Source organism: Eptesicus fuscus, chromosome 22 (genome assembly GCF_027574615.1).
Source record: "Eptesicus fuscus isolate TK198812 chromosome 22, DD_ASM_mEF_20220401, whole genome shotgun sequence".
Lineage (NCBI taxonomy): Eukaryota > Metazoa > Chordata > Mammalia > Chiroptera > Vespertilionidae > Eptesicus > Eptesicus fuscus.
The window spans coordinates 6,871,010-6,897,653 of record NC_072494.1 but is presented as its reverse complement, the minus strand read 5'-3'; the positions used below and the strand labels follow the sequence as shown (position 1 = coordinate 6,897,653).

At 40.2% G+C, this 26,644-nt stretch overlaps 1 protein-coding gene across 8 annotated transcripts; it reads left to right on the top strand.

Moving 5' to 3' along the window:
- DRAM2 (DNA damage regulated autophagy modulator 2) lies at nt 1-20,099 on the top strand. Of its 8 annotated transcripts, XM_054712304.1 has the most exons (12): nt 2-144; nt 1,392-1,519; nt 1,644-1,817; nt 2,665-2,716; nt 6,607-6,711; nt 7,765-7,909; nt 11,872-11,939; nt 12,754-12,893; nt 17,092-17,269; nt 17,767-17,849; nt 18,860-18,952; nt 19,467-20,099. In XM_054712304.1, exons 6-12 carry the CDS (start codon nt 7,779-7,781, stop codon nt 19,572-19,574), a joined length of 801 nt encoding a protein of 266 aa, XP_054568279.1. In that variant the 5' UTR covers nt 2-144; nt 1,392-1,519; nt 1,644-1,817; nt 2,665-2,716; nt 6,607-6,711; nt 7,765-7,778; the 3' UTR covers nt 19,575-20,099. The 8 variants fall into 8 exon arrangements, with proteins under 8 accessions (XP_054568277.1, XP_054568279.1, XP_054568280.1 ...); XM_054712302.1 differs by lacking the exon at nt 1,644-1,817 and having other exon boundaries at nt 1-144; XM_054712305.1 differs by lacking the exon at nt 1,644-1,817 and having other exon boundaries at nt 1,395-1,519.
- Nucleotides 20,100-26,644: the final 6,545 nt, after the last annotated feature.

The window sequence follows — 26,644 nt, the reverse complement described above, 5'->3', positions numbered from 1 at the left end:
ACAGTGGGTCGGCGCGGGCGGCGGCGGGAGCGCGCCCGGGGCCGGGCCTGGACGCTCGGGTGCGCGCCGCGGGGCCCGCCCCGTCTCCGTCCTGCCCGCAGGCGCCGGGCCCTGCAGTCATCCTCCGCGGGCTCACCCAGCGAGGTAGGCGGAAAGGGGGGGTGCGGAGCGGCCCCAGCCCTCCCTCGGGGTGTGTGTCAGAGGGGCGCGCGGCGGGAGAAGGGGACCCTCGTGGCGGGCGCGCGGGTCGGGTGCCAGCTCGCGGTGCCTCCGAGAACGACTCTGAGAGACGCGGTGGGGGCCGCGGGCGGGCTCTGGGGGTGCGTGCAGGCAGGGCTCAGGTCTCCGCGCCTCACCTTTCTGTCCGGGTCCTAGGTCTCCCCCCTCTCCCCCTTGCCCTCCCCCTGTCCCCGCCGCCCCATGCCGGGCCAGGCCCCGCCTCCCGCATCCTTTCCCGGCCCCAGGCGCAGCCGAGCCCCGGTCTGCACCCCAGTGCCCCGCGCCTCCGGAAGGAGGCCGTGGTCTAATTGTGCAGTTCCCCGGTTTCGTTTGTTTTCTGCGGTTACCGGGAACCTTTGCCCCAGTCCCACGAAAACCTGGTTGAGTTTGCGTTCCAGTCGTCACTCCGGGGCCCCGATTCCTTGATGGGGAGCTGTCGGCGCGGGGGAGGGGGTGAAATTGAGATCGGTGGTGCCCCGCTGTGTTTACGCGAAGCTCGGGGCTACTGCCCGCAATTCTCTCCTGGGGGTGGTGGTGGGGTGAGCCCAATACTGACAGGTAAATGGCAAGTCTTTGCATCCACAGCACTGCTTTACTTTAAGGTACATGTGAAAAACACAAATGATTTCTTTCCCAGATCTCCCAAATGCAGTGCTGTAATTCTCAACGCATCAGATTCTCCCCCAATTACCTGCGATATTCGATCCAACTTATTTTAAAAGTTGCGTGATCTTCTAGACTCTGGGATTTAACCATTACAAGAATATTTCATTTGTCAGAAGTCCAACTTAGAGTTTAGAAAAATAATCATTTGCTATTATGCTTTGGACCTGATGGTTCTGTGTACCTCCAGGGCTTTCTGTCTTCACTTGGAACATGGAGAATTTTCTTTCTTGCCCTAGCCAGATTGGCTCAGTGGATGGAGCGTTGGCCTGCGGACCAAAGGGTCCCGGGTTCGAGCCCAGTCAAGGGCATTTCCCTCGGTTGCAGGCTCCTTCCCAACCGAGCCTGTGCAGGAGGCAACCAATCAGTGTGTTTCTCTCACGTTGATATTTCTGTCTTTTCCTCTCTCTCCCACTCTTTCTAAAATCAATGGAAAAATATCCTTAGGGAAGATTAAAAAAAAAGATTTATAAAAATAAATAAAGTAGAATTTTCCTATCGTTTCTCAGCAGTCACCACTTAAAAGAGACAGCATAAGGAATCATCTTATTACCAGTGGCATTTCAATATTTATGAAATTTGAAAATTGTAGCTGCAGTTCTGATTCATGGATCATCAAAGAAAGCAGAGAACATAGGTGAGAGATGCAAGAACATTTTCTTAAACTCATCGTGCCATGTGAAGGTTATTCCTGCATATTTTGGATGATTTTAAAAGATTTCTTAAATTCTTTTTTTAAAATATATTTTTACTGATTTCAGAGAGGAAGGAAGAGGGAAAGAGAGAGATAGAAACATCAGTGATGAGAGAGAATCATTGATCGGCTGCCTCCTGCACACCCCACCCGCAAGCCGGGCATGTGCCCTGACTGTGAATCGAACCGTGACCTGATTCATAGGTGGACACTCAACCACTGAGCAACACCGGCTGAGCAGGTTTCTTAAATTCTTAGCCATTAAAATTCTTATTCTGCTTGGTTGGCAGCCATGCTTCCAGTTTTTGTGTGAAAATACAAGGGCAATACTCATCTTCCTCCCTAATCCATGTGCTGAAATTTCTGTTGTCAGCAAACTGGGCAACCATTACAAGCCCTGCTTCTCTAAATTGTCAGTGGAAACAACTAGAACTCTCAAAACCTAAGGAGATACGAATCCAAGATGACTCATGTATACAAAGAATTAAGTGTTGTCATTTCCCATCCTTGTGGCTAGTTATGGTTGTATAAAATTGTCATTGTTATATTTATGTTTACTGGGTTCAGCTCTAAGGAAAAACCCTTTTAGGTTGGTACTTTACAAGTCAGAATACTGTAACTAAGAGAAGCTAAATAACTTGCCTGAAATTATACAGCGGGAACATAACATAGCTAAGATTTGCACTTAGATAAATCTGATAACACAGCTGCATTCTTTCCATTGCATCACAAAAATAAAATAGTGCTTTATCTTGCTTAATAAGCTATTATTCTTTTTGCATTTTTGTATATCCTGTAGGGGAAACTTACTGTTTTTGTATTTTCTTTTATCCTTTCTGAGGTCAGTGAAAGGTGTCTAATATAAAAAAGGATCAGAGAGTTGATATCCTAGACTTAAAATACTTATTTTTAGGTGGTACAGCATCATTATGAAACACACAAGTATCAACTCTATAGGGAAAATAACCTATTAATAATCCTATAGCATAGCATTCTGCCCATGAACAATATTGGTGCATTGACTAGAAATTGTATGTGTTTAAAAGCATGTGGGTTGAACAATCTCTGATTTTCTTTGTGGTTTTCAGGATCTTCAAAAGGGGCAAGTTTGGGCAGATTTGAAGACTGATACTAAAACAGGTAATTCATCTTTTACATTCTAAAAGAGGAACAAACTTTTATTGACCCCTATGATAGTATATTATCCATATCACCTCTTACATATATTATCTCATTTAATTCTTCAATAAACCTCTATGAAGCGAGAATTATTTTAGAACATTTAACAGTTCATTCTAAAAGCCTTGTTTATGTCCGCAATGTGTTAAGTTCTTTACTTGTGCTATGTCAGTGCAGTCCCAGTAATAACCTTCTAGCACAGTCCAATAGAACTTTTCCACAAGAATGGAAATGTACTATTTTCACTGTCCTATATGGTAGACACATGTGACTTTTGAGCACTTGAAATGTCATTAATGTGACTGAGGAACTAAAATTTAAAATTTTATTTTAGTCAATTGAAATTTTAAATAACCACCTGTGGTTACTAATTACTGTGTTGGACAGTGCAGCCTTTGCCAATAATATTATGCCATTTTTCAAAGGAAAAACTGGTTCAGAGAAGTTAAGGAAGCTTGTCCAAGTTTGTACAATTTTATAAAAACAAATTTTTGAACAGAAGAATGTTGTAGGAATGTTACATTGGCAGTGCATATAGAATGGATGGAGGGGAAGGAAAAAAGTAGTTACGCAGAGAGAGTTGAAACTCTGACTTGAGAATGATAGGAAGAATGGTTGCAAATGACTGGAGGTAGAATTGCCATCACTCAGTGACAGCGTGTGAGGTTACTTTGAGGTCTTGGAATCTGGATAATTGGCAAAATGATAATACTGTTTACTGAAACAGAAAAATTACGAACCTTTTGGGGGTTTAAGAGAATTTGGTTTGGGCTGTTTGTTCATTCATAAAATATTGAGCAAAGCTCGCTGCTGTGCTTAGGTAGAGAAATGGAGTCCCCATTAAGGATTTTATCCACTTAAAACACCCTCCTACATTTTCCTACTGTGGAGGATAGTGAGCTGTAAGAGATGTGCAAATGTTCAGTGTTCTCTGAGGCCCCGGGGTGCTTACTTCCAGGTGCAAAGGGATTAGGGGAGGTGTTGTGGGTGGAAAATGGCTTTCGAGCTCGATTTTGAAGACTAGAAGGATTTGGACATGCAAAAAGGATCAAATGAGGAGGAGGTTATCCTTCTAGCAATGGGGTGGACAAAATGTTTTGAAAATCCATTTTGCCAAAACACCTAAATGCTGAATAAATTATATATTAGCCTTTTAAATGCATAGCAGGTCTTGTAGGAAAGAAAGGGAAATCCTCAGGGCTAAAAAGTCAAAGACAGAGCTGAGACCAGAGTAGTAAACTAGCAGTGTGTCTCCTTTGGGGGCATTTGGCTGATAGCAGAAACCAGCACAGCTGGGGATAGGTGATAGGCTCCTCCCCCACGCCCCCCCCCCCCCAAAGTAGAGAGATAAAGTCATCTCCCTTTGACCTCCCTGGGGGTACAACTTGTGGAGGCACCATTCACGTGGTAGTACCTGTGTTTATTCACGTAAATGGCACCTGTGTTTCAAGGGATGACTTTTCCATAAAAAGTAAAACGTAAATGTTTCTACTTGAAATTGTACAACTCATGGCCTTGGGCAAGCCCCTCCCCCCAAACTTAGTGAGAACCCTCAAAAATCTTCACAAGCTCAGTGAAAGGTGGGCTAGGGAAAAATACGTCCTTGACAAAGGGAGATCACAAAGAAAGGTTGTTTTCACGGAGCTCCAGGCGGTGGAAATAAAGGTGCCGTCTCAGAACACACTGTTCACGGAGAACAGAAACTGTAACAGGGAACAGCACCAGGTGTTAGACCTGGGTTCTTGAGTCAGCTAAGAAAAGAATTCAGAGCCAAGCAACGCAAATACAAGTGAAAGTTTATTTGGAAAGGCACAGGCCGGGAAAAGTGAGCCAGCCGAGGAAGCAGTGAGCGGCATGAACTCGGGAAACTGGTTGGAGCTTAGGAGACAGAAAGGCAAAGGAAACTCGCCTGGGGGAAGGAGAGGAGAAAGTCCTGCAGAGAGAGAAAGTGTAAGCCTGCTGGTCCTTTGTCTTAAGGGCTTTTCTCTGGAGGTCTCAGAGGAGGACCTCCGTAGAATATTCTTCAACTTTCCAGGTGTGTCTCCTGGGGGTTGTGGTCTGCACTGATTGGTCAGCCCCAGGGCAGGGGGGCTTTAGTCATCACAGCTGTCAGCCCTGGTCCATGTTGCCCTGCCTGGCCTTGATACTCTTCTGGGCCTGGAGCTGATACACAGCTGAGGCCTAGATATTATCTCTGGGTAGACCAGAACTCTGTCTCTGTGGTCAGCGGACCTGAGGCTTTGTTCCTAAGGTTATTGGATGCGGGTCAGAGCCTCGTTGTCTTGAAGGCTTAATGCTTATGGGCGTGGTCGTGCAAGGGCTTGTCTGTGAGTCCTATGAGGCTTTTCTCCAGCCCCCGTTCCTACTCTAGGCGGTCTACCGCATGACTAGCGACATGTCAGGGGAGGGTCTGACCATGACCTGCGACATGAAAGGTCAGGGGGTCTAAAGTGCACGACCATTGTCGTGTTAGGGGAGAAAAGGCCACCCTGGGGGCGAGGTCCCACCCTGCAATACTTGTCCTCCCAGTTCTGCCGGTTGCTAGATCTCCAGGGCTTTCCGCCTGGTGACCTTTTGTAGCAGGGCTTACGGCTCCTGCTCTGCCCATTCTGCCTGGCTGCCTACTGTATCAAACTACAGGGTCTGCATCGCCCAGATTCCGGATTCAAACGGACATATCTACCTGCGCTGACAAACCTGAAGCCAAGAAATTAAAGTTGGCCTGGGTTGGTTATATGCCAGAGCGCCTAGCAAAATAAATACAGGCCCTCCCTGCAACGGGTCACCCTTCATCTCATCCTTTGGGACACTCCCAGTTGAGGTCATTGTCAGAAACCATAAAACTCTTGCCCTAACCGGTTTGGCTCAGTGGATAGAGCGTCAGCCTGAGGACTGAAGGGTCTCAGGTTCGATTCCGGTCAAGGGCATGTACCTTGGTTGCGGGCACATCCCCAGTAGGGAGTGTGCAGGAGGCAGCTGATCGATGTTTCTCTCTCATCGATGTTTCTAACTATCCCTCTCCCTTCCTCTCTGTAAAAAAGTCAAATATATCTCTTGTGCAAGGGTTGGCAGAACCAACACAAATGGTACCAGCCTCCTAAGGATTTTAGATTGGAATGATCAGAAACAAATTCAAGTAACATTTAAAGAGATGGAAGGAGGAAAATTAAAGATTTTAGAAGTACTGGAGTTCAAAATGTATAGAAATTGAGAATTATTGTCTCAGAAACTTATGCTGGGGAATTTAGGGAGGAATTGTCATGATTAACTGAACAGATGAAGAAAATTGGTGGAGTGGTAAGGACTGACAATGGAAAAGGACAGGAAAGGAGGAGATTATGGTAATTCAGACAGGAAATTACTCAAGTCTATAATGGTGGCTTTCAGAACAAAGGAAAAGAAACTTACTTGGCGAGATTTAAATACACGTATTTAGCAATAAGTCAGATGACAGAGTAAGTGACGAGTACAAGTCAAAAATAGCTGAGATTTCATTATTTGGAAAGTCTGAGATGAGAAAGCTGAGCACATTGGAGGAAGGGTGGAGAGAAGAGTTGTGAGTTTTTGCAAAGTTCCTGGGAAATGCTCAATTTCAGTCCATTAAACTATGAGAAGCCACTCCTCCAAACATGCAATTATTTTCACATGCATATGAGTTATTTCTTATCATCTGAAAGTACTTATATATTTATTATTTAAAATTAAAAGCACGAAGAGACAGTCATGTTTGCTGATTCACATTATTGACTCATTGTTATTTACCAGCATCCTCAGTCTGGAATGTAAGGGAGAAAGTGGTGATGTGTGGTCTTTGTATATTTAGGTTCTCTCTTTCCCCCCCCCTCATGTAGGAGCTGAAAATATAATGGTGAACAGAACAGTTGGTTCCTGCTCTCCCAGAACCTAAAGTTGAGCGAGGAAGATAAAACCAAACAAGCAAGTACCAGATAAGTGGTGTGAGTGTCCGGGGGGGGGGGTGGGGGGAGTAGAGGTGCTGTTGGGAACAAGGCAGGACACTCAGCTGGAGGACCGCAGTCGAGACTTGAAGATGGATGAGTAGGTGTTGACTGGTGGTAGTGGGAGGGAGCGGGGAGGGCACTGCAGTCTACTCATCCAGACAGGACCGTGTGCGTGAAGGTCTGAGGGGCCCAAGAGAGCATGCCACATTCGAAGATCTGGAAGCAGTTTGCTGTGGCGTATAGCACAGTGATGGGTGGCAGAATGGAACTGCCTGAGTTTGACTCCTGTCTCTACTTCCCCATGACCTTGGGCAGTTCTCTTAACCTCTATAAGTCTGTTGTGAGGAGTCAATGAGATCATGTATTAGAGTAAAGTGCTTAATAACATTGCTGACACAGAGTCCACACTGTGTTTGCTTTTGTAATGATGAAGGTGATGAGCAAGAAAGTGGGAGCAAAGAGAGTAGCCAGAGAGGAATACAAAAAAGTAAGTAGAGACCAGACAGTACAAGGGCCTCACAGACCATGCTGAGGAGGAGAGGATGTTTATAAGGGCATCGGGGAAGACCGGAAAGACTCTTGGTGGGAGAAGAAGGTGGTCAGATGGGTATTGTAGAATTAGAAGGGTCACGGGCTTTAGGGTGGAGTCTAGATTGGTTGTGGTCCAGTCTAGAGGAGGACCAATTAGTAGGTTATAATAACAAGCTGGCCAAGAAATGAGCGTGGTTTCGGGGTGGGGGGGGGGCAGTGGCAGTGCAGATGGAGAGAAGGGCTAGATTTTAAGGAAATTTCGGAGGTGGGATAAACGGCACTTGGTACTTGATGTGTGGAAAGATGGGAGGGAAAGGAGTCTGGATATGGCGAGTGGGTGACTCTTGGTTTCATTTACTGAGAAGTCGAAGGAGAGCGGGTGTTAGTAGGTGGTGAGGGGGCTGGTTTCAGAAGTGGACCAGCTCAGGGTGCTAAGTCCAAGGTTGAGGGAGTGGACGGCTAAAGCAGAAAAGATGCGGTATGTGTGAATAATCTTGTCTGACTTGTTTTCTGCTTCAGAAGACCTGTCTGAGATGTGGTGGTTTCAGCAAGGCCTCAGTTTCCTGCCCTCGGCCCTTGTCATTTGGACAGCTGCTGCTTTCATATTTTCGTACATCACTGCCATCACTCTGCACCATGTTGACCCTGCTTTGCCTTATATCAGGTCAGTGAGATGTATTCTGTGGGTTATTTCTCATTCATGTTTTAACATCGAAGCCAAGTGGTAACGCTAGCATTTGAAATTCAAATGTTACGTTTGACTTTGCAGCTACAAGAGGAACATAACAGGGAAGGATTCTTGGCTCCTTCTTTGTGATGGAGAAATGTGGAGACAGAGGGCTAAGATTCATTTGGGGACTTGTTTAGTGAATTGTGCTATTTCAGTGCTTTGTCCTCCAAATCAGTATTTGAAGTTGTCTCAGGAGATAGAATTAGATAGAACTAACCTTAAAAAAAATGCTGAAGACAACAATAATAATATTGAAAGATCATAGTAATGACAAACATTTGTTGATCTACTTACGTGCAAGGTTATGTCCTAAGCATTCTTAAATAAGTGGGTCCTTCCAGCCACCCTTTGAGGTGGGAACTGTGACCCCCACGGTGGAAATGGGGTCCGTCCGGGAAGGCTAAGTTACTGTCCAGAGGCACAGTGCAGTAAGTGACGGAACCGAGAATCAATTTCACTGGGCAGTTTGACTCTGGAGGCCACACGCTTACTTCTCAGGACATGTTACCTAGATCTTTCTGACACATTAAGTATCAACATTTATCGCAAATATTTTTGAAATTTCAAAATTGCTAATGAAGTACTCAATTTCTTGTATGTCCATAACCTTTATAATACCAGAGTGATTATAAAAGCAAAAAGTTGATCTCCCTCTTCTAACCTCCTTTTAGTTCCTGCCTCCACACACGTCGTAAATGGGTTGGTGGATTGCCTTTCAGAGTTTGGCGTGTTTGGTGTTAGAGTTGTTTCATTTATTAATTTGTTTACCTTCTGAAAAAGCAACCTTTTATTTTTATTTATTTATTTTTTAATATGTTTTTATTGATTTCAGAGAGGAAGGGAGAGGGAGAGAGATAGAAACATCAATGATGAGAGAGAATCATTGACTGGCTGCCTCCTGCACGCCCCCCAGTGGGGACCGAGCCCGCAACCCGGGCATGTGCCCTTGGCCGGAATCGAACCTGGGACCTTTCAGTCCACAGGCCGACGCTCTATCCACTGAGCCAAACCAGCCAGGGAAAAGTAACCTTTTAAAGGATGATAAACTGAAAGGCTAAATGTATTTTTTATATATATATAAATGGTATGACACAAAGAATATCAACAAATTGGGTGCACTTGGGGAAGATTTATAAAACAAAAAGATATTTTTTTATTTAAGGTTCCAGTTCTAGGAATCTGATAATCACCAATGTTTACTGCTCTGCTAGGAGCGCGTGTAGTTGAAGGCAGCGGTTGCCAGCCGGTGGTCTGCGGACACTGGTGGTCCGTGAGGTCGAAAGGTTGGTCGACCGCAGGTTTAAGAAGCCAGTTCACACTTTAGTAACTTCGAGAGAAGACACATAAAAGATTCATGAGGGTCCTTCGGCGTTTTTAGGACCCCTTCGAGAACTTGTCTGCTTTCATTTTAAAGAGCTTTCAATAATTTCGAGGCCACTTGAGTTCTTTCTCAGTTTCAGTTCTCTGATGGTACCGCATGTGATTTCCTGACCCAGAGTCCCCTAGACACTTCCTTTCCTGCCCCTGCCCTTCTGTCTTTTTCTTTTTCTGCTAATGAACTTTGTATTACTGCCCTAGGGTCTTTTCCCAACATTATAACATATTTAAACTCAATGGTACTTACTTGACTTCTCTTAAGCTCCTTTCCTTATATCTAAAAAATGATAGTTAAACTAGATCCTTTCTGTTCATAAACCCTAACTAAAAGGTCTGGTTGTTACAGCAGCAAAGGGCATAACCGAAAGTCAAGTTCGCTTCAAAGACAATTGACAAGCTGGTTTCAGGTGCTGTCTAGTTCAAGTAGTGGAGGCCCAAGTGGGGTCCGTGAGACTAGCCACCGGGGTCTGAGAAGAAACTATTAAACTTCTATGCATATGTTAAAATCTCAAAATATTTAAGCTGAAATTTAATATATGTGTGATAATAATGCATATATTTTGAAGTTACATGGTTATACTTTTTTTATGGTGTGTAATCAAAAGAGTGTGCAGACCGCTGAGTGAAGGGCTGTGCAGACCGGGCGATGGGCAGGGCTGTTTTCATTTGGAGGCCAGTTTGTGTTACCGTGTTCCAGAGCCAGGGAAGGAGCCTGCGCAGCCGGCGGCTGGGACATGGAAGCTTTGGGTTACTTTTGGGGTAATCCAGAACAAGAGCCTCATTTGGAACTCAACTTACAATTGTGTGTATTTTCTCTGATTATAAGAGTAATACGTACACATTATTCTTGAAAACTTGAAAGGTAGAAGGAACAACAGCAACAACAAACATGATCCCCACTCCCTGGACTTGGTCAGAGAGGAACAGAAGCTTTTGTGTCTGAAGATGCCTTTTAGAGTAGGAAGCAGCAGGCCTTCCAGTTCATTTTGGATACTTCACTTTTTGCAAACGAAATCCAGATGCTCACCAAGTCTTCCTGATTCCTTACCAGAAATGACTTTCCATTCCTTTTTCTCTCTTTTTTTAGAATAGTACTTTTTAAAAAATAGGTTTTTACTGATTTCAGAGAGGTCGCGAGAGGGAGAGATAGAAACTTCAGTGATGAGAAAGAATCATCAGTCAGCTGCCTCTTGCACGCCCCCCATTGGGGACTGAGCCCACAACCAGGGCATGTGCCCTGACCTGAAACAAACCCTAACTTCCTGGTTCATGGGTTGTTATTCAACCACTGAGCCACACTGGCCAGGCTCCATTCCTTTTTTATTCCCGTTACATTGTCTTAGTTGAGATCTTTATTCTCTTTTCTACATACTTCAATTTGAGACCAAAGAGTTTGTCTCTTTAATCTTTACAGTAGTTAGAGGGAGGGGAAAGGAAGTAACATTCAACGGGTCTCCTCTGTGCCTGCTACTCTGGTAGGTATTTCACATGCACTTTCAGTTCCTCGTGGCCATCCGGTGAGGCAGGGAGGAGAGTAATAGCTCCATTTTGCAGATAGTCTTAGGGAGACCAAGGAGCACACCCAGGGTTCCACAGTAGTACCTGGTGGCAGTTCATCTGGATCTGTGTACACCACACTGCCCTGAACGACGGGCATTGCAGTGCTTTGGCAGCTGGTTGTGGTAAGAGGTCTAGACGGAATGCTGTGAGTCAGCATTCTGCTAGAGGATTGGTCACGGCCATAGGGAGATGGGGGCTCAAAACTGGTCTGGAATGGAAGCTCCAGGAAGCCGATGGCTTTGTCTCCTTTACTTACCACCATATCCCTGTCCCTACCATGCTGTCTGGCACAGGGTAGGTTCTTGATAAAGATTTTTTTGATTAATCATGAAATGATTAGCTGTAAATTGAGTTATAGGCAAAGTCAAGAGCAATAACAACCCAGCCAGTGTGGCTCAGTAGTTGAGTGTCAACCTATGAACCAGGAGGTCAGGGTTTGATTCCCGGTCAGGGCACATGCCCAGGTTGCAGGCTCCTTCCCCAGTGTGGGGTGTGCAGGAGGCGGCTGATCAATGATTCTCTCTCATCATTGATGTTTCTATCTCTCTCTCTCTCCCCCTCTCCCTTCCTCTCAAATCAATAAGCATGTACTTTTTTTTAAAAAAGAACAATAACAAAAGACAGATTTTTGAAAGCATCTGTGATATTAGAGAATATTCAGAGACAGATGATCATACTGCCTGAGGGATGTATTGAGTAACAACATCCTTAACATACTTTTTCATTAATTTACATTGATTTCTAGTATGTGAAAAAGTAATTTAAGTGATATAATAAAAAGTGAACTAAGCAAATATCGTGAGCTCACATTGTCATGTCCTGGTGCAATTATAAGAGTCGAACCCATAGATTTATGAAAAGATAAAGGACCTGAAGTAACCCCTGTTGTTTCTCATCCCTTAGAAGAAACGCACGTGTGAATTTAGTGGTAGAAATACACACCATGTTTTTTCTTTCAGTGACACTGGCACCGTCGCTCCAGAAAAGTGCCTGTTTGGAGCAATGTTAAACTTCTCCGCAGTTTTATGTAAGTAATGAGAATGGTCTTAATGATGAAAAGTAATAGCCAAATCACCCCTTTCTTCCTTAGACAATACTGTGTTACTTGTTTTACTTTTTTAGTTACTATACTTGAGGGAATGTTATCACTAAATTATTGAACCATAGATATGTTCCTTTTAAGAGAAAAGCAATTTCTAGAAATGCTGAGTTATGGAAATAAATCTTTAAAAAAACTTATAGAGCTATTGGACTACTCATTCAAATATAAGTTGTCAAGTATTACCAAATACTCCTTGAGGCCTTAAATGGATTTCTTAAGCAACCAGTAGAGGACAGGAGCTGTTAACACACCACAACTAACACCAACTGCATCCCTCCAGGGTAAGTAATTTCGCAGTTTGAGGATAGCGTGGTTTGATTTTTGAACGATACTCTAATGCCAAAGGAATGGAGTTCTGCTACAGTATTTTACATTCCTATTACCTGTTTTTTGAACCAAATTTTTATTAATGGTTTGCTAAAGTATTGCTTTTTCCACCAATTACGACTATTTGCATTCTTTCATAGGAAGTCAAAAATTAAAGTCAAGTAAATATTTAACTGTATGACTCAAGTTTTCAAGCACATATCTACAAAAGCATAGCTCTGCTGCATTTTCTGTACTTTCGTGTTCTTTCGCAATGTTTTTGCAAGGGAAAGTTTGATTTAGCCCTTTCTTGACTAATAAGAAATAAAGGAAAATCTCTGTTTCTGGATAGCAGTGACCTTTGCAGACTCTTTATTGGCAACTTTATTTCCTGGTTATTTATTGCCTGTTTTTTGGATTTTCTCTTTCCCAGGCATTGCTACCATTTATGTTCGTTACAAGCAAGTTCAGGCTCTGAATCCCGAAGGGAAATATATCTCCAGGTTAAACAAGGCTGGCCTCGTACTTGGATTGCTGAGTTGTTTAGGACTTTGTTTTGTGGCAAATTTCCAGGTTTGTGTTCTAACCCAGCACAGGTATTTCCCTGAGGTACCTGAATGTACACGTGACCACAAACACCCTGATCATCCAGTCACATGCTGCCGTTGTTTCTTTGCCCTCACAAAACGGAATCCACTGCTTTGAAATTCTTTGACCCTCTCAGAAATAGCTGCATTTACAGTTAGAAAATTTCATTCTCATTACTCTGTTGATTAGATAGAAACTATTCTGTCATTTTAAGGATCTACAGGACTTTACTTACTAGACTCTTTATTACTACTTAATTGGAGATTACGCCAAGACCAGAGAGAATTGATATAAATTATAAGTGACAATTACAGATTTAAACTTATTTTAAAATATGCCTGACAAGTTACACTCATTTTCTTCTTTGGTATTCTTGTTTAGATGCTCCCATTGATCACCTGCATTCCTAGGTGCCCAGCCCTTAGGTGAGGAGGCAGAGGAAGGATCTGTAGCTCTTTGAGCGTTTTCTCAGGAATTCTTAAAGTTACAGTACCAGTCGGCTGTCACCAAACGTTTGCAAACTCCCCACGTTTCTTTCTGCTGATGTTCTTTCAGATAAGGCTTTGGTACTACCAGTTGCATCCTGGGCCTGTGGTGCTTTTTGATTAATCTCTCTACAGCCTTCAAAGTTTCCATTTAGACATTTGATAACCTAGTTAGACATTTAATAACTAGTCAGACATAAAAACACACATTGTAGCTCAATTGGTAGGAGCGTCATTCCTACACTGAAAGGTCAATCAGGGCATATACCTCCGTTGCTGGTTCAATCCCCAGTTGGTTGGGGCACATGTGGGAGGCAATCGATCGATACCTCTCTCTCGCTCTCCCTCACTCGCTCTCTTTCTCAGAGTCAATGAAAATGTCCTCAGGTGTAGATTAAAAAAAAACAATACACACATCATACAATTACATATATCGGAGGCATATTCTGTCTTTCTTATTCAAACTTCTCCATTCCTATAATGCTTCTGATTGGTTTCTGTTATTTTTTTTAAAATATATTTTTATTGATTCAGAGAGGATTAAGCCTGCACCCAGGTATATGCCCTGACGGGGAATCAATCCGCAACCTCCTCGTTCATAAGTCGATGCTCAACCACTGAACCACTCCAGTCGGGCTGATTGGTTTTTGTTACTCAGTGTTTCAGTAATGGTTAATACTAGTAACCTCTATAAGTAAAATCCAAGTGGATATTATAGTAGTACTTGCTGCTGTAACAAAGCCCAGAATTGCACTATCTTAACACAGTAGAAGTTTATTTCATACATACATGCATACAGGGTATGGACAACAGGGACATTAAGAAGGGGAATGATGCTGAATGAGGCTGAGAGGTTGATAGCCTACCATACAATACCTTTGAGTTAGTTAAGCAGTTCGACAGTTTATCAAATTACTTCTTTCCTCTTGGTTGGTTCGTCCTTCCTTCCCTTCCCTTTCCTTCCCTTCCCTTCCCTTCCCTTCCCTTCCCTTCCCTTCCCTTCCCTTCCCTTCCCTTCCTTCCTTCCTTCCTTCCTTCTTTCCTTCTTTCCTTCCTTCTTTCTTTTTTTTTTTTTTGATAGCAAAGGTGGAAATTTATTGAGAAACAAGCACAGACCCCCACGTGGGGAGGGGGAAGAGTCCTTTGATTGTCTCTCTTCATGCAGCTTTGGACCTGTAGTACCTTGAGCAGGGGGACAGCCTCATTCCTCTTCCTAATGTCTCCATTGTGCAAACACTGACCTTTCTTTGTTCCTTAAGTAAGACAGGTTTACTAACTACATGTCATATGTTGTTGCCTCTGTTGGACACGGCACGACCCCAAGCTTGAATAGATTGAGGCATCTTTCAGATCTCACTACAGACTGCTCTTCTTGGGAAAGTCTTTTCTGTTGAGAGACTTGCTCCTATATATTGATAAGTGTTTTTAAAATTTTATTTTAAAAAATTTTAGGCAATATATTTCTCCATTAATTACAAGCACAATGGTTTTGTTCACCATTGTATATTCAACACCTAACATAGTACTTAGCACAAACAGGCTGTCATTAAATATTTAGTGATTAGCTTATTGAGAGAGGCTAAAGGGACTAAGCAGAATGGATAAAAAATTCTCTTGCTATTACTATAGTTAGCTGCATTTAAAGAGACCTAATAATTATAATATGGCATTTGAAAAATCTGACTTAAAAATACAAATTTAATTTCTTTGAAAACAAGTGTCTATATATCTCTTTATATAAAAGCCTAAGCAACTGAACAACCGGTTGACCAGTCGCTATGACACACACTGATGCAGATGCTCAACGCAGGAGCTGCCCCCTGGTGGTCAGTGCGCTCCCACAGCAGGAGCATCTCTCAGCTGACTGACAGGCGCCTGGCTCACTGCTGGCGAGCGCAGCTGTGGTAGTGTGAGCCTCTCCCGCCTTCGTGGCAGCGCCGCTACTGCGGGGTAGCAGCAGGCACAGCGGGGTCGGGATGAGCGGGAGCGGCCCCGGCCCAGGCTCGGGCTCCTCCCCGGCCACCTGCCACTTTTCGCACTACTACACCCTCGAGGGATGTCGGACTACTGGTTTCAGGGGATGTCAGCCTGGCCTGCGGGGATCGGGCTGAAACTGACAGTCTGACATCCCCCGAGGGGGTCCCGGATTTTGAGAGGGCACAGGCCAGGGCTGAGGGACCCCACTGGTGCACGGATTCATGCACTGGGCCTCTAGTGTTTAATAATCAGCAAAACGTATGGTAAGTGTACTCAGTGCCAACTTAAAGGAATTTTTCTCTCTAAGTAAAGTTTATCCTCAGGGAAATTTGGAAACGATAAGTAGGCAGAAATCTATGTTAATTTCCTAGAGCTACCCCAACCAACAAAACACTACAAACCAGTTTTATATACTTCTGTTCTAATTATAAATAGAATATGCTCCATTCTTTATTTTTGCTTTTTAATTCACAGGATTTTGTTGATAGGACTGTGTACTGACCACAGTGGGCAGTGATCAGGCTGGGTCTGTATTTAGCTTCATTAGTATAGTGAGAATATTTTTAAGGAGAAAAATTTATCCATTTTCCTATTCTTAGCTCTAAAATAATTAATTTCATTTTTGCCTACATTTTTCTAGCCTTTAGCCATATGTATAGAATAAATCCACCTAATTATGAACTAAGAAAATATTACCATTTTGTACTACATTCTGTGGGCGCTGAATGTTGTTTTTATCTTTGTTACACAAAGTGGTAATGACAAGACATTTTTTCTCTCTCCTTAGTGCGCATAACTTATTGCCAGTTTTAACACCCAAAACCACATTGAAGTCACCCTTTCGCTCTCCAAAAGGAAACCAATGACTTTGGCAAATAAGTTTTTTATTTCTTTATTCTAGAAACTTTCTATATCTTCAGCCAAGAACATTGGTCTCTGTGTTTGTGAATTAGCACCTTGATTGGGAAATGAGGGAACCAAGCCCTGACCTCTCTGTTGTTCCCTCAGTCAGACGCTCTGTGCCAAGCGCTGCACCTTCTCAACCAGATGAAACACAGCATCAGTTTAGAAAAACAGACTGGTTTAAAGGAAGACTTTTGATTGTAGAATTTTTAGAGAGCTATTGTCATCACGTTTTAAGCAGAGTGCATTACAGTAAAAAGTAAAATGTAAGTAGATACTGATAAAAAGAGTAAGGTAGCCCTGGATGTGTGGTTCAGTTGGTTGAGTGTTGTCTCCTGCACCAAAAGGTTGCTGCCAATTCGGTTCAATTCCTCGCCAGGGCACATGCCTGGGTTGCAGGCTCCATCCCTGGTAGGGGGCGTACTCATTTCCAAAGTTTATTATTTATTGTTTGTGCTGCTTCACTTGAATGTAAACCGTGAGGGCCAGATTTTTGTTCTTTTATTCTTTTTTTTTTTACTAATACATCTGAGTACTAAACAGTGCTGACATAGAAGAGGCACCTAAATAAACAAACATATTAAATGGATAAATAATTCTATCACTACTGCCTGTGATAGAATTTGAATTATTATAATCCACAGGTTTATGCTGAACATTATGAAAGAAAATTGCCTCAGGAAGTAATTTGTACAATCTGCAGGGGTTTTCTACTCTGTGAATGTCCTATTGAAATTGCTGGCTTGTGGTTTAAATACTGAATTGGCAATATGTGTTCAGTTTCTTTTATTTTCTTCTTTCTTCTTTCTGCCTCTCAGAAAACAGCCTTTTTTGCCGTCCATATATGTGGAGCTGTTCTCACCTTTGGTATGGGCTCACTGTATATGTTTGTTCAGACCGCCCTTTCCTACCTAATGCAGCCCAAAATTCATGGCAAGCAGATCTTCTGGGTCAGACTACTGCTGGTCATCTGGTGTGGAGTGAGCGCATTTAGCAGTATCCTTTGCTCTAAAATGTGGCTGCACTCAGAAGGGAATTGAATAACAAAATTTAAGCGAACGCTGTTGGCATACTGTAAGCAGTCCTTTTGTGGACAGCGAGATTCTTGGAATAGTAACCCCAAATTCAAGGATTTGAAACATGTCATTCAAATTTTGCATAGGAACTCAGTAACTGAGCTAGGAACAAAGATACTGTTTAAACTAATCATGCTCACTTCAGAGATGCTATGATGAGTTAATTCTGTAGCAGAAGCTGGTGATGGAAGTGCCGAGTTCCTGACAAAGGGGGTTGACGATGCGAGCCACTTCATAGTGACCCTCTGGGCACGTTGGAAAGTTTCCTGCTGCCGTGTACCAGGAAGCCTTTAAGAAGATGGGATTGGAAACAAATGTATGCGTGATCCTCTTGGACCTTTAAAGCCATGTTGGTTTTGAATCTAATTTGAACTTCCAGCTCCTCTCTGAGAGTCTTCCTTGACCGGCCTTTCTCAGTGCTGACTTGCTCCTCACTCCTGTACAGTGGCCGTTTTGGCTCAGATATAGTACAGAAACTCCACTGGAAGCCCGAGGATAAAGTAAGAACCTAGAGTCTTAAAAAACATAGTTTTGTATTAAAGATGACTGTTTTGATAGTGTGTTTTTCATTTCATCACTAACGATGAAACATTTTCAGTAGGATAATCAGTTATTAAGTTGCATTTAAAGAGACCTCTCTTTAAATGCACACTCTGCTTAATCAGTTATTAAGGTTATTTTCAATATATGAAAGGGTTTATGTAGCATCCTCCGTATTCTCCTGTCACCTGTGGTCTGTGGGCATTTTCAAGATATGAAGGAAATTGTGATAGCAAAGAGTTTTCTCAGAAATGGACTCCTCACAATCAGGATATAGTATACAGTGTACCCAGCTGAGATCTTTTATTATTAGAGTACTTGTTTTCTGAAATGAAAACATGTCTTTGCCCACCTTTTGTTGCCTGGAAGTATATTATTATGGACTCTACATTTGTATTCAAATATAGTGGATATCTGAATAGAGAGGGCAGCTTTGATCCTGAGAAAAAAGGAGGAGGGACATATACTACATAGATAATAAAATGAGTTCATCTGTTTTCACCAACCTCTCAGTGGCATTTTACTTTAAATTATTTACCAAGCATCAGTCTTATTAGGACATGTTTGTGGAAATGAATGAATAAAATAGTTTGCTAATATTTTCTGAAGTATAATCCATATACTACTTAATGCTTTAAAATAGCACTAAGTTTATTATGAGCATTGTTTACTTAAGGGTGCTTGTTTGTTTGTTTATGAATCTTTGGTTTTGGGAAAGACAGTAACTTTTTGATTCGAGTAGAAGTTCTCTCTTAGTTATTCAAGTGGAACTTTATGTGCTCTAGATAAAACTGTGATGATAGCTAGATCATTTAAGAGGACTTTTCCATGCCTGCCCTGAATGCTCAAGATATCTTAAAAAAAATTGAGGGTTTATAAGTATTATGGGTTTTTTATTTGAGAGAAATTATAGCACATTTGTCTGAAATTTCACAGAATTATTCTTTTTTTTTCTTCATTGTCTCTCAAGGGCTATGTGCTTCACATGATTACTACCGCAGCAGAATGGTCAATGTCATTTTCCTTCTTTGGTTTTTTCCTGACTTTTATCCGTGATTTTCAGGTAAGGAAACACAGAATTAGATTTCTGTGGTCAAACTTCCTTCAGGTGAAGTACGAGAACTTTCTGAAGGCAAGTCTCTAACCTTTCAAAATTAACTTCATAAGCAGTGATGGCAGAAGAGGAATTTTTCACATGAATCATTTCTGTGTTTGCGGAAGTCATGTATTACTAGCAAGATTCAGCTTTGAAAAAGGGTTGTAAAACAACCACATTTGAGAAATTCTTTGACATAATTTTCATCCACTCTGCTTCCGTGTACGTTGGCCATCCTCAACATTTAGTTTTACTGATTCATAAAAATGAAAGAAAAATGAAGATCCGAATAGAGAAACTTGATCTTCCCAGCTCTCAACACTACCAGTATCTTTGGCAATTCAATAGCTGTCTCATTCTTATTATTCATTATAATTGATTTATATTCCTAATCCCAAAAGCTATTCCTCAGGACGTATTGAGGATGTGACCTGTCATTAAGGAGCAAACTTCTGTATATATTTTTCTTTTTTTGTTCCAGAAAATTTCTTTGCGGGTGGAAACCAATTTACATGGATTAACCCTCTATGACACTATTCCTTGTCCTATTAACAACGAGCAAACACACCTACTTTCCAGAGATGTATGATGAAAAGATGAAATATTTATGCAACGATTATGATTCTCAGGGATTGGGAAAACGTTCATAAGTTACTACTACTGCCCTGAAATTTTCCACCAATTAATCAAGACTGACAGTGACATTGATGGGTCCTGATAACCAAGAATCATGAAGTAAGCCATTTTCTAAATTATTTCAAGGGATATCTTCAAGAGGATCACGTAAAACCATTTCTGCCTATACTTTTTTTATTCCCAGGAAATAAAACCAAAGGACGATAGCACTAGATTTTTTTTCTACTTTATTTAAGTGAAACACCAGAAGTGCACTGAGCCATCTGCAGAATCCAGCATTTCACGTTTTAGAAATTATTGTAAAGCATGTTTTGTTTGGAGCACTTATGCAAGACATTTCCAGGACACCAAGTAATCAGCATTGCTCAGCAGCTCCTTTCAAATTGGGTTTTGCAGTAATAGTTTTACCATACTATTTCTTACAGTCTTTAAAAAAATTTTTTTCTGGAATTCACCAATAAAGGGAAGCAGACCTGAATTCATGTACTGTCAGTGCTTAGTTTTGCACAAGAGATTTTAGTGGTATTGGATTGATTCCTGGCACAAGGCCAGATATTATGCTAACTGGTCTGTCACACATGGTTATAATTTCATGAAACTTAGTCTCTTATATGAGATTTTAATCAAAACAGAGAAGCAGCTATAGTTAAATTTACTCCAATCATGTTTTGCATAAAACGAAGGTTAGTGTTCATTCATGAGTCTGAGAACTTTGTGAATAACAGCAGATATCAATAATAGTTACCTTAAACTACAGTCAAGAACTTTTTAGATTTTTCTTTATAGCAAATTATAATTACTTGTAAAAGTAGCCTTGAGCAGGCAAATATTAAACCTTTTTACTGGGATATGATGTTTGTAGAAGACAGATTCTAAAGGACAAAATGAGCAACTTGAAAAAACTAGGTACAAAATAATTGTGATAACATATATCTCTCTGGTCATGGCACGTGATTGGATAACTTGTACCAAAATTTCTACCTATATAGATAAAGAATGATTTACAGCCCAGCCCACGTAGCTTAGTGGTTGAGGGTCGACCTATGAACCAGGAGGTCCCAGTTCTAGTCCTGGTTCGATTCCTGGTCAGGGCACATGCCCAGGTTGCAGGCTCGATCCTCATTGTGAGTCATGCAGGAGGCAGCCAATCAATGATTCTCTCTCATCATTGATGTTTCTATCTCCTGCTCCCTCTCCCTTCCTCTCTGAACTCAATAAAAATGTATTAAAAAAAAAAAAAAAGAATGATTTACAGATTCCAGATAAAATTTAGAAGGAGAAAATGCTCATCTGGAAGATGACCCTGACAAACTGGTTTGCAAAAGAATACTTGAAGAAGATTAACAAGCTTTATCTTTTTAGAAGAAATTGGTCCACTGCCAGAATAAAAGATGGTGAGAACAAATTTAAAGTGTAAGAGAAAGCAATTTAAGGGAAAATGGTTATATGGTGGAAATAGAGCTTGATCATGAACAAGTTGCTAGAATGGGACTAAATAATATTTCTGAAGACTTCTGGACTAAGAATAAAATACTGTTTATGTATATCAAGCAGTAGTGAAAAGAGATATTTCAATAAACACTGATTGATTGGCATCATGTGAAAAAAATATGGGTACAAAGTATAAAATTTTTTTTATTATATCTCTGCAAATCATAGTGCGACCACACCTGGGATACAGCATCCACTCCTGATTGTTCTATATCAAGGAAACTATAATTCAGTTATGAAGATCACAGTATGGTGAGGGGGAAATTGATAGAATCAAAGTTAATAAAATTATAAATTATGTGTGGATAAGATGGCATAGTGAAGAACGTAGACTTGTATGTCCATACTGGATTATCAGGCTTAGAGATATACATAACACATTAAAGAAATTATTTTAAAACAAAAATATTAGTTTGATAGTGTTTTAATTCTTTAACTTTTACTTTTAGAAAAATATAGATCCAATTAACTCAGCCTCCACTCTAGGGATATGAAAAAGGAATGGCAGCCCTTTTCTGGAGATAATATTTATTTTTACGATTACTCTTCTTTTATAAAAAATATCCAGCATAGAGTAAGAAATTAGAAGACGTGCAAGGAAGCAGGAAAATTTGATCCAGAGAGGAACAGTCAATGAAAGCAAACTCAGAGATTTCCTAGATGCTGCAATTATCAAATGTAGATAATGATGATAAAAGTGCTGAAGGTTCTAGAAAAAAGGGTGGAAAACATGCATGAAAAGATGGGGACTTTAAACAGATATGACAACTTTGGAAAAGCACAAGAAAAAAATTCTACAATTGGATATGACAGTTACACAGAAAAAAGGACCAATAAACTTGAAGATAGGGCATTTGAAAGTATAAAAACTGATATTAACCAATGTCACCCAATAAATTCAATAAGAAAATAAAATATAAAAACTGAAATTTGAGGAGAAAAGAGTGCAAATTAAAATCCAATATATGAGTTTTGAAGGCAAAAATCAAATGGCCTTCCATTTTATAATTGAGTTTCAGGAGAGGATAAAGAGAATGGTACAGAAGAAATGCTTGAAGGAATATTGACTGACAACTTCTAAAATTGATGGTAATGAAGAGAAATTCAAGTGAGTTTTTTTAAATGATTAAAATGGATGAACACCTAGCAAGACTAGTACATGGGTTTAATAGTATTCCACCAAAAGTCATGTTCATCCAGACATTCAAGATGTGATTGTATTTGGAAATAAGAGTATTTGCAGATGGAATTAGTTATGATGAGCTCATACTAGATTAGGATTAGCCTTAAATTCAATGACTGGTGTCCTTATAAAAGGACCACATTGTGACACAAAGAAGGCAAAGTGAAGACAGGCAGAGATTGGAGAATGTAGCCTCAAGCTAAAGAATGCCAAAGATTGCCAGCAAGCAGAAACTAGGAAGGAGTCTCTCCAATAGCCTATAGAGGGAACCTTGATTTTGGATTTCTATCTTCCAGAAATGTGGGAATAACTTTCTGTTGTTTCAGGCCACCCAGTTTATGATAATGTATTATGACAGTCTAGGAAACTTAAAAGACTGATCAAGTAGAAAAGACAAAATACAAATTATTATTACCAGAAATGAAAAGAGGAACATCATTACTTGGCCTTTTGACATTGAAGATAATAAGAGCATGTTATGGACAACTTTATGCCAACAAATTCAACAATTCAGATGAAATGGACAAATGTCTTTTGAAATATAACTTGTCAAAAGTGATGCATAAAGAAAAAGTCTAAAAATAGATCCATATTTATTGCAGTATGAAATTTGTAATCACACAGAAAGAAAGAGGAAGGAAGGAAAAAAGGAAGACTAAATCCTGATTACCTCACAGATGAAATATTTAACTTAGAAATAATACCAAATTCTACACAAATTCTTTCAAGAAATAAAGATGAGAACTTTTCAGCTTGTTTTATGAGTCTGGCACACACCAGTAGCACAACTTGACAAATATGAGAAAAGAAAAAGATTCATGTCCCACATGAACACCAATGCAAAAACACTTAACAAAATAGTAGGAAATAGAGCTTAGCAATGAAAAAAAAAAATGATATAGTGAGACCAGGTAGAACTTATCCTAGCAATATAACTCATCAGCTTAACATAAAGGAGGAAAATCAGAACAAAAAATTACAAAAGGGAACACTTGTGATAAAAACTCCCACCAAACCAGAAACAAAAGAGAATCCCACCACTTTATAATGGGCAACTATAAAAATCTAATCTCTATGTATAATGGTTTGATATTAAATCCCTTTCTTCTCTAATTTTAAAAAGCAAAGATAATCCTTGCCTTCTATTCAATAGTGCAATAGAAGTCCTACTCAGTATAATAAGGAGAAAAAAGAAAGGGAAAAAAAATTATGTTTACAAAAACCCTATGCAGTTTAAAAACTAATTTTGGGCTAATACGTGAGCATAAGAAACTTGAAAAAGTAAAGAGACTTGACAAAACCAAAGGAACAAAATAATTATATAATGACTGGCACCCCCCCCAAAAAAAAAAACACAAAAAAAACAAAAAAAACAACAACAGATATACCAGTTACCTGTAAAAGGAATTAAAATAATTATTTTAAAGTAGTACAGGGACTTTCAAGTTAACACAAACAGCTCAATGAACTCAGGAAGTAATACATAAAGTGAAGTTCAACAAGGACATTTTATTTTTTTAAATATATTTTATTGATTTTTTACAGAGAGGAAGAGAGAGGGATAGAGAGTTAGAAACATTGATGAGATAGAAACATCGATCAGCTGCCTCTTGCACACCCCCTACTGGGGATGTGCCCGCAACCAAGGTACATGCCCTTGACCAGAATCGAACCTGGGACCCTTGAGTCCGCAGGCCGACACTCTATCCACTGAGCCAAACTGGTTTCGGCAACAAAGACATTTTTAAAAGAACGAAACAAAAATGTTGAAGCTGAAGAATACAATAAATGTAATGAAAATTACTATAGAGAGCCTCAACAGCAGACTTAATCAGAAGATAGAATCTGTGAAGTTGAATTCAGATCTCTTTAAATTATCCCAGTCAGAGCCCTAGCCGTTTTGGCTCAATTGATAGAGCATTGGCCCTTGGACCGAAAGGTCCTGGGTTCAATTCCTGTCAAGGGCACGTACCTGGGTTGTAGGCTCAATTCTCTGCCCTGGTCATGGGAACTGTGGGAGACAACCAATCATCATATCTCACATCAATGTTTCTCTTTCATTGTCTCTCCCTGTTCTTCCCACTCTTTGTAAATATCAATGAAAACATATTCTCAGGAGAGGATTAACAACAAGCAATAAATTTTTAAAAATCCACTTAAGAGAAGAAAATCAAATTAAGAATAAAAAAAAGAGTGAAGATAGTCTACCATATTATGGGACATTATCATGAGAGCAAATCACTCATTATGGGAGTCCCAGAAGAAGATGAAAGAGCAATGTGCAGAATGCTCATTTAATGAAAATCACTGAAAATTTCCCAAATTGGGTGAGATATTGGCATCCAGATACATGAATTATGAAGGTCCATAAACAAAGAGATCTTCAAGATACATTACAAGCAACTCTCAAAAATCAAAAATAGCCGAAGCCGGTTTGGCTCAGTGGATAGAGCGTCGGCCTGCGGACTGAAGGGTCCCAGGTTCGATTCCGGTCAAGGGCACGTACCTTGGTTGCGGGCACATCCCCAGTAGGGGGTGTGCAAGAGGCAGCTGATCGATGTTTCTCTCTCATCGATGTTTCTAACTCTCTATCCCTCTCTCTTCCTCTCTGTAAAAAATCAATAAAATATATTTTTAATAAAAAAAATCAAAAATAAAGTTACATAGTTATTGTACTATTACAATATTCCCTATGCTGTACTTTACATTCCTGTGACTTCTTATAACTGGCCATTTGCACACCTTAATCCTCCCCCTTTTTCATCTATTCCTCTAATTTTCCTACCATCTGGCAGCCATCACTTTGTTCTCTGCAACCATGAATTTGTTTATGTTTGGTTTGTTTGTTTATTTTGTTTTTTAGATTCCCCATATAAGTGAAATCATATGTTGCAAATGGCATGATCCTATATATGAAAAACCCTGAACTTCAAGGAACTGCTAGAGCTAATCAACAAATCAGAAAATTATAGGATAAAAATTCAACATATAAATATCAGTTAAACATTTATTTACTACCAATGAACTATCTGAAGGAGAAATTAAGAAAATAATACAATTTACAGTAGCTACAAAAACAACAAAATACAAAATCTGTACATTTAAAACTATAAGACATTGATTAAAGAAATTGAAGACATAAATAAATGGAAAGATATAATGTGTTTTTTGATTGGAAGTTTTTATATTGTTAAAATATCCATACTACTCAAAGAAATGTACAGATTTAAGGAGACCATATCAAAAGTACAATGGCATTTTAACAGAAAATTTAATCCTAAAATTTGTATAGAATCACTAAAGACCCTGAAAGCCAAAGCAGTCTTGAGCAATAAACCCAAAGAAACTACATCGAGGCACATTATAATCAAAATGTTAAAAGACAAATGCAAAGGGAGAATGTTGAAAGCAACAGGAGGGAAACAACTCATTACATAAAAGGATTCTCAATAAGGCTGTTAGCTAATTGCCCACTCAAACCCTTGAAGGTCAGAAGTCAATCAGGTGGTGTATTCAAAGTGCTCAAATGAAGGAACAAGAAAAAAATTAAGAGAAAAATGTAAAGAAACAAAGATAAGTAATTTGCCTGTTATAGAATTCAAATCTTGAGAGTAGACTAGAGGGACTCAGAGAAAACATCAACAAAGTGTTAGATAATGTAATAAATAATCAGTGATGAACACAATAACTGAAATGAAGAATACATTAGAAAGAATGAATATTAGATAATACCAAAGAACAGATTAGTGATTTGGAAGACAGAATAAGGGGTTTGGAAGTCACCCAATAAGAACAGCAAAATTTAAAAAGAATTTAAAAATAGGATAGTCAAAGGGACCTCTAACAACATCAAGCACTCTACATTGGTATTATAGGGATTACAGAAAAAAAGAGAAAATGGCCAAAAGTATTTTGAAGAAATAATGACTGAAAGCTTTCCTAATCTGGGGAAGGAAATGGACATACAGGTCCAGAAACCACAGAGAATTCCAAAGGAGATGAGCCTAAAGTTGCCTACACCAAGACATATTGTAATTAAAATGGCAAAAGTTAAGGATAGAGACCATCTTGAATCAGCAGGAAAACAAGGGAAACCCAATAAGGCTATCAGCTTATTTCTCAGCAGCAACTTTATAGGCCAGATAGGAGTGACAGGAAATATTTAAAGTGCGGAACAAAGGGAAACTACAACCTGAAATACTATATCCAGCAAGGGCATTTAGAATTGAGAGAAATAAAGAGTTCCTCAGACAAGCAAAAACTAAAGTTTACCACTACTAAACCAGTTTTACAAGAAATGTTAATGGACTACTTTGTATAGAAAAGAAAAGGCTATAACCAAAAATAAG